Source organism: Mauremys reevesii, linkage group 1 (genome assembly GCF_016161935.1).
Source record: "Mauremys reevesii isolate NIE-2019 linkage group 1, ASM1616193v1, whole genome shotgun sequence".
Lineage (NCBI taxonomy): Eukaryota > Metazoa > Chordata > Testudines > Geoemydidae > Mauremys > Mauremys reevesii.
In genome coordinates, this window is record NC_052623.1 from 11,109,632 (window position 1) to 11,117,796 (window position 8,165).

At 43.5% G+C, this 8,165-nt stretch overlaps 1 protein-coding gene across 1 annotated transcript; it reads left to right on the forward strand.

Moving 5' to 3' along the window:
* The first annotated feature begins 442 nt into the window (after positions 1-442).
* LOC120375501 (olfactory receptor 52K1-like) lies at positions 443-7,697 on the forward strand. Its single transcript, XM_039496164.1, has 2 exons — positions 443-494; positions 7,028-7,697. Exons 1-2 carry the CDS (start codon positions 460-462, stop codon positions 7,695-7,697), a joined length of 705 nt encoding a protein of 234 aa, XP_039352098.1. The 5' UTR covers positions 443-459.
* Positions 7,698-8,165: the final 468 nt, after the last annotated feature.

Genomic DNA, 8,165 nt, shown 5'->3' on the forward strand with positions numbered 1-8,165 from the left:
ATTTATATGAATCCTAGGCACAGAGCCTGGAAGCAACTGAACTTAGATTTCAAACACTCAGATGCACAGAGATACTAGAAGGGTTCAGTTAGGTGGCTTGTTTAAATATTTTCTGAATCTTTTCTCTCCTGCTTCCTCTTAGAGACTTTTTTCTTTGGATTTTTTCTTGTTGATTTTTCCCTCTAATATAAAATACAAATTATTTGACGACACTGCATTTTACTCTTTATTTCTGGAAATAGGACACAGCTCAGATCTCATATTACTTTTGGCCTTACACCAGCCCCCCCTGAACAGCTCGAGTCACAGCCCCCACCAAATGTACCTTTATAGTGACCCAAGTGTCTCAACTCCCACATGGGGAATGAAGTCAGCAGGGTGTCATTAGAAGATATAAATTCTCTCACCCAGTTGATCCCCACTGAGCACAGAGTCCTGCTGTTTGTGTGTGACTTCAGCATGTGCCGAGAGGGAAGAAGACAGCCAGGGTTCAGGTGAGCTGGGGCAGTTTATATTAAAGCTAATCAGGATCTTTCTAAATAGGAGATTTTTAAAGCAAATGGAAAGCTTTGGGCCCAATCTACTGTCAGTCACACTGGTGTAATACTGGAATGATTCTGGGTTAACGCCTGTATACGTGAGACAAGAGTGACGATGATCATTTAGAAGAGAACTATTTAATTCCATCAAAAAACAAAAAAACTATGCGAAGAAACTACTGAGTATTCAAAAAATCAGGGATGTTTGGGTTACACATACAGAGCCATAGTTCTCTCCCTTTGTACAATTGCATTGTGAGAGACTCTTCATTGTGTGTCTGTGTTATCATGGGCAATTTCTGTCTGGGGGACATATGTTTTTGCAGAGAGACAAGTAATGATTAAGACAGGGCAGTCCTATAAAACGATCTTCATCGCTTGCTAACCTGGGCTTACTTGAACAACGTGCAGATGATTGCAACTAAATGTGAGGTCCCATATCAAGGAACCAGAACCACAGATCACACTTACAGGATGGGGGGTGTAAAAGTAAAATGAATTATATTGTAAAAATAAGAATGAATTAAAGAAATGTTGTATGTACCTTTAGGCAGGAATAAAAAATGTTAAAATACAGGTGCCAGGAAAAAAAAACGTTAGGCATAAACAAGGGTGCTAATGGCAAAACGTTAACAGAAGATCGGTAATAGTTAGTAAAAAAATAAAATATGCATGCCTAGCCCAGGTAAACATATCAGATTCTGCTTCCTTTGTTATCTTGTTAAGTGCTCGCCCTTTTATCTGTATAAATAAAATAGTTTGTGTCTTGCATGGTGCTCACATTGTCTGTGCTAACAAAACAGAGTGGTCTGACAAACTGTGAGTCCTAAGTCTAACTTTAACAATTTGGAGGTTCCACCGAGATGGCAACCGTCTTCACTGGGGCCGTGTGATTCCTGACCATTTTTGTAGGACGACCGTGGGAGCCGGCACCTGGGCATTTGGCCCGAGCGGTCCTCCACCAGAAAGGAAAGGCACACGACCACAGTAAAATCTACGCCATTGAAACTGTTGGTTCCCACTCTGTTCTGGTAGAGATCCCGGGATCTGACATCAGGAATCTGGTCAGGTAATTATTTCTGTGTTTTGTCCGGACTGAGGACTGTCCTCTCTCTGTGTCTATCCGTCCTCCTGTGGAGTGTTTGAGTCTGGGTGCCGTCTCCGTCTGGGGATCGGCCGACCAAGGGGTTCCTGTCCCCGCGGTCTGAGTGAGTGGAATCTGCACAATCGCAGCCGCACCGCACTTTGGGTAAAACCCTTGGTGTGAAAGCAAGGGCGACTGAGGCAGTGGCCTGTGGGGTCCTTTTGTGTGTTGCACCGGGCATCGCTCTGACAAACCCGAATTTCCTTCTTGTGCGATTGGTGTGTGAAGTCCTCCTGTATGGGTAACCAGACGTCTAAGTCAGGGCAGTTCCCAAAACGAACACCGGCTCATTTTATGTATTTTAGAAAGTCTCCAGACTCCTGTAAAAAGGGTCCGGACTCCTGTAAATTTCTGGGAAAATGGTCTAGGCTAATTCAGGGGGATCCCAAAACTCAGTGGCCACAGTTAAAATCTTGAAACAAAGACCGAGTGGACGTCTTAAAGGACAAACTCGGCCAACCTCAACCTAAAACTAAATTGGCTAAAGGAGAGGTTAATTGTTTCATGCAGTGGTGGAAAGAGGCAAATCGTAGGTGGACAAAATCAAAACTCGCCTCTCTCAAATATTCAAATAATAAGTTAAAAGCTTTATTAAAAGTCTCCTCTCCCACCACCAGACCGAGCGCTCCCCTATTCCCAGTTCGGCAGGATCGGGCCCAGAAAAGCGGCCAAGCAACAAATAAACTGAAAAACAGGTTGGAAGCCCTAAGGGCATAGTGTCAGGAGTAAAAAGAGCAGTAAGTGCAGGCATGAACCCCTGGAACAATACTGAAAATGGTGAAATCTGAGGTGATAAAGGTGTCATTTTAAAAGATAAACAAGTAATTTTTAAAAAAAAAAGTAAAAAGTTAACTCTACAAAGACTGGAAAAAATTAAGCAGTTAAACTTTGTAAAAATGTTAAAAAGAACCATGTGAAAAAGAAAGAATTCTTGGTTTCTTTGCAGCCATTCTAAAAAAAAAATGGGCCCTTTTCCAAAAAAAATGCCTGTATAATTTAATTTCATCCTGCTAGCCATCCTTCTTAAATAGCAAAAAAAAATAACCCTCTGGGACTATAAAATTCTGTTTTCCCATATGCATTACAAATTGGGCCGTCTCTAACTCTTTGTTTTAAAATTTAGGTAGTAAAAAACAGAATTCTCTATTGTGTCTATGTTAAGTAAATTAAAAAAACATTAAAGGCCTGGGTCTCAATGTAAATTGTCTTGGTTATTAATTGTATAACTTAGCAAGGTTTAATTTGCAATGCCTTTTTGCTCAATATAAAATACTACTGTTTGTATTCTCAATCTGTTTGTGTAAACAAAAAATGTATGCATCATAAAAAGATAAGGTGTGAAGGCCATTGTTATAGCCAGAGTCAAAAAAAAAAGTAGTAAAAAACTTAAAAAAACATCAAAAAATCATCAGGCACTGCTTACTAGCAAGACGGCTGTTAAACTGTCTGGCATCGCAAAGTAAATACTTGCTTCGCAGTGTAAAAATGCACCAGCCCCAGCAAATCAATCATCACTTCAGCACCACGCAGAGTCAATTTTAACTCAAAAAAAAAAGTAAAAAAACAGCCTGCAATACCTTACAATCTACGTTCTCCTAAGGGTTACCAGAAGCAAACAACAACCTAAAGCAAGGCCCAAAAACAAGCAGTAGCAAGCCTAGCGCCTGCTGCCTGGTGAACGTAAAACCGTAACTACGGTTTCCTCAGTTAAGGCTGTCAAAACCAAGAGGGCCCTGCCTCCAACATGAGCCTCTGGTGGCGCCTGTTCCTCGGCTGCTGGTGTCTTAAGCTTAGGAATACCTGGCATGTTAAGCTGCATGTAGCAAGATGTACCTGGTACATTCAGCAGCACATTCTGGGTATTGAGCCTGGATGCATGTAGTACATTGGGGAACATGCCCACCAGCTTCAGAGCCGGAGCCTCAGCATCTACACAGCTATTCTTAGCGTGGTACCCCGAGAAGCACGAGCCTGCATCTGTCGACCCGAGCTGTGAGTCTACCTGCCGCTCGCTGCGTAGACATCCCCAAAGAGCCTATGAGTCTCATCCTGCTCCCATTGAAGTCAGGGGGAGAACTCCCCACTGACTTCCAGGATAACTGAGCTGTTCTTTTTAGGTGACAAATCTGAGGGACTGTCCCAGGTGTCAGAAGAAGAAATTTTGGAACAAACTAATAAATTAAACAGTAATAAGTCACAGGACCAGATGAGATTCACCCAAGAGTTCTGAAGGAACTCAAATATCAAATTGCAGAACTACTAACTGTGGTATGTGACCTATCACTTAAATCACCCCCATACCAGATGACTGGCAGATAGCAAATGTGATGTCGATTTTTAGAGAAGGCTCCAGAGGTGATCCTGGGAATTACAGCCCAGTGAGCCTAACTTTGGAACCAGGCAAATAGGTTGAAACGATACTAAAGAACAGAATTACCAGACATATAGATGAACAAGATTTGATGGGGAAGAGTCAGCCTGGCTTTTGTAAAGGGAAATCATCCCTCACCAATCTAGGAGAATTCTTTGAGGAGGTCAACAAACATGTGGACAAGGGTGATCCAGTGACTATAGTGTATTTGGACTTTCAGAAATCCTCTGACATGGTCCCTCACCAAAGGCTCTTAAGAAAAGTCACAAACAGACTTTGGAGAGAAGAACGTTTATGATATAAAAAGTCCAAATGAGCAGAAATGCAGAGACTATTTTCACAAAGGGAAAAAATATTACAAGCTGCTACAGCCCATATTGATCGAAGGTTGTTGAAAAAATTATTATTTCATTAACTGAGAAAATAATAAATTATTATTTCAAAAACTGAGTCATAGATTTTCAGGCAAGAAGGGACCGTTCTGATCACATGCGCTGACCTCCTGAATTAAAAAGGGCACAGAGTTTCATCAGGTGAGTTCTGCATCTAGCCCATAACGTCTCGTGGAGTGAGACCGTATCGCTGAGAAAGGCGTCAAGTCTTGATTTAAAGACTTCAGGTGATGGCGACCAACCACACCCCTAGCTAAGTTGTTCCAAATGTTAGTTCATCTTCCTCTTTAAATGTGCACCTTGTTTCTAGCCTAAATTTGGCCAATCTCAGGTCCCAGCCATTGGATCTCATTCTGCCTTTGTCTGCTAGACTAAAGAACCTTCTACAGTCAGAAATCTCTTCCCATCTATGGACTTGGAGACTGTGATCAAGTCACTTCTTAACCTTCTCTCGGATAAACTAAATAGACTGAGCTTCTTCAGTCTCTGGCTATAAGCCACGTTCTCCAGCTCTGAAATCATTTGTGTTGCTCTTTTCTGAACCCTTTTCAATCTGTCAACAACCTTTTTGAAGTGAGGACACCAGACCTGGCAACTCTGTCCAGAGAGGGTCTCTCCAAGCTGTACACCTCTCTATTTCCACTCCATATTCCCCTGCTTATACATTCAAGAAGGGCATTTGTTCTCTCCATCACAACACTGCACTGGGATCTCATGTACAGCCTGCTTTACATCATGACTCCCAGCTCTTTTTTGAGTCAGTCCTTGCTAAAACATTGCCCCTGCTAAAGTTAAACTTAGGACTCACAGTTTGGTAAACCACTTTGTTTTATTAGCACAGCGCTTTGCTAATAACACCCAGATAATGTGAGCACCATGCAAGACACAAACTATTTTATTTATACAGATAAAAGGGCGAGCACTTAACAAGATAACAAAGGAAGCAGAATCTGATACGTTTAGCTGGGCTAGGCATGCATATTTTATTTTTTTACTAACTATTACCGATCTTCTGCTAATGTTTCGCCATTAGCACCCTTGTTTATGCCTAATGTTTTTTTTTCTGGCACCTGTATTTTAACATTTTTTTATTTCTGCTTAAAGGTACATACAACATTTCTTTAATTCATTCTTATTTTTACAATATAATTCATTTTACTTTTACAATCCCTCCTTTTGGTCAAGCTCACGCCATGATCAACATTTTACTGGGTTTTCCATATTAACCGTTTTTTATTTTTTTGTTTATTAGCAATATTTATAATTATTATATTAGCACTTTGTTTTGGGGCAGTTACCTGGGTGGCATGCCTTACCCGATTTTGGACACAACAGGAGACTAACTGAAAACATACAAAAATTATTAGGATTTTAAACAGGATAGTCAGGGCTTTCTGAAACAACCAGTTTTTTATGCCAGAGAAATTGAACAGGTTACTTAGCCACTTTTATAAAGAACTTAGCTTTTTATGGGGAAGATATGAGATTTGTTTTAAGTGGCTAGAGCGATTTATTACCTTATTGGCATTGTTAGGTATAAACACACAACATTGTTTTTTAATGAGAGCACGGGTTTTTTTTTTTGGCCGCCAGCACTATGTTTAATGCCTGACGGTTTTGGAGGGCCACCTGTTGGATTGCCCCTGTTTTTTTGGCCAGGGCTTTTAAATTTTTTTTAGTTTTATTTGCCATTATTTTAACTACTGCTTGATATACTAGGTACTTCATGGCAGAATGCACACCAGGTAGGATACTTGTAACCAAGTGGGGTTCATTATTCAGGACTTGTAATGACATTCTAAAAACTCTAAATGAGTTTGCACAGAAAAATTTAAGGCTTTGTATGATTAGTGTTATTGCCACATGACTGATGAACTCAGGGGCGGCTCCAGGCCCCAGCACGCCAAGCGCGTACTTGGGGCGGCAAGCCGCGGGGGGTGGTCTGCCGGCGCCGAGAGGGCGGCAGGCAGTCTGCCTCTGGCCGCTTGCCTGCGGAGGGTCTGCTGGTCCCGCGGCTTCAGTGGACCTCCCGTAGATGTGCCTGCGGAGGGTCCGCCAAGCCGCGGGACCAGCAGAACCTGCGGAGGCAAACCGCCGGAGGCAGCCTGCCTGCCATGCTTGGTGCGGCAAAATCCCTAGAGCCGTCCCTGGATGAACTCAACAAAAAGTCAATACACTTCTTCCAGAGCTGAGATTGGCCCCATTGTATGTATTTAATTTACAGGTTCTCTTCATTCCATGTGTTATGTTTTATTGAAAGGAAAGACATGATGTGAGTCTCGCAAAAGATGCCACAACCAGACAACCTGTCAGGTTCCAACAGCACAGGCATTGATCCATCAGTGTTCTTCCTGACGGGCATCCCAGGGCTGGAAGCTCTGCACCTCTGGATCTCCATCCCCTTCTGCTCAGTGTTCACCGTGGCCCTTCTAGGAAACTGCACCCTCTTGTATGTTATCAAGACAGAGCCCTCCCTACACAAGCCCATGTTCTATTTCCTCGCCATGCTGGCCGTGATCGACCTCGTTTTATCCACAACCACCATGCCGAAAATACTGAGCATCTTCTGGTTTAATTCTAGGGAGATCAGCTTTAATGCCTGCCTGGTGCAGATGTTTTTCCTTCACTCGTTCGCCATCATGCAATCTGCTGTTTTGCTGGCCATGGCCTTCGACAGGTACGTGGCCATCTGCAATCCCCTGAGATACACCACCATCCTGACCAATTCAGTGATAGCAAAGATAGGGCTGGCAGCTTTGGCCCGGGCTGTTCTGCTAATGGTCCCTCTGCCCTTCCTCATCAGGAGGCTGCCCTTCTGCGGGTCCCACGTCATCTCCCATTGCTACTGTGAGCACATGGCCGTGGTCAATCTGGCCTGTGCCAACACCAGGTTCAATAACATCTATGGGATCATTGGAGCTCTCTTCATTGTGGGGCTGGATCTGATGTTCATCTCCCTATCGTATGTCAAGATCCTGAGGGCTGTCTTAAGCCTGGCATCCAAGGAAAAGCAGCTTAAGGCTTTGGGAACTTGTGTCTCCCACCTTTGCGCCATCTTAGTGGTCTACACACCAGTGGTTCTCTCCTCAATAATTCACAGGTTCGGCCACCAAGTCGCCCCGCACGTACACATCCTGATGGCCAATTTCTACCTCCTCTTTCCTCCCATGATGAACCCCATCGTGTACGGTGTGAAAACCAAACAGATTCGTGACCGGGTGCTTCTCTTGGTCCGAGGGAAAAGCTTCTAGGCTGAGCAGGTGGGGGCTGCTGAGTGATCAGGAAGCAGAGGATGCAGGAGAGGTTTTCTGAGTAATGTAGACAGCATTCCTGTGGGGGCTTTGTGTACGCTGGGATGGGAACTCCACCTCCGACTCACAGGGAGCAATACACCGACCCCTACACGAGCTTAGCACTGCTAGCCAGAAGGTGATCTTGGCCATGACCTTGTCCTCACTTGGCCCCATGTGCTTAGCGCTGGTAACAAAGATGAGTGTGAAGGATCCTTGCACCTTCTCTTGCTGAGCTTTATTACTGATACACTTGCACACAGCCACGGACGTGCCATAGACTCCCATCACTCCAAAAATCCACAAACAGGAACACTTATGTCCTGCATACAGTGAGCAGGGCGATCTTGCTGAATATCTGACTACCTTTGCAAGGCTTTGTGTAATACATGAAATCCCTGATGATAAGAGAATTCCTACCCTGATTGT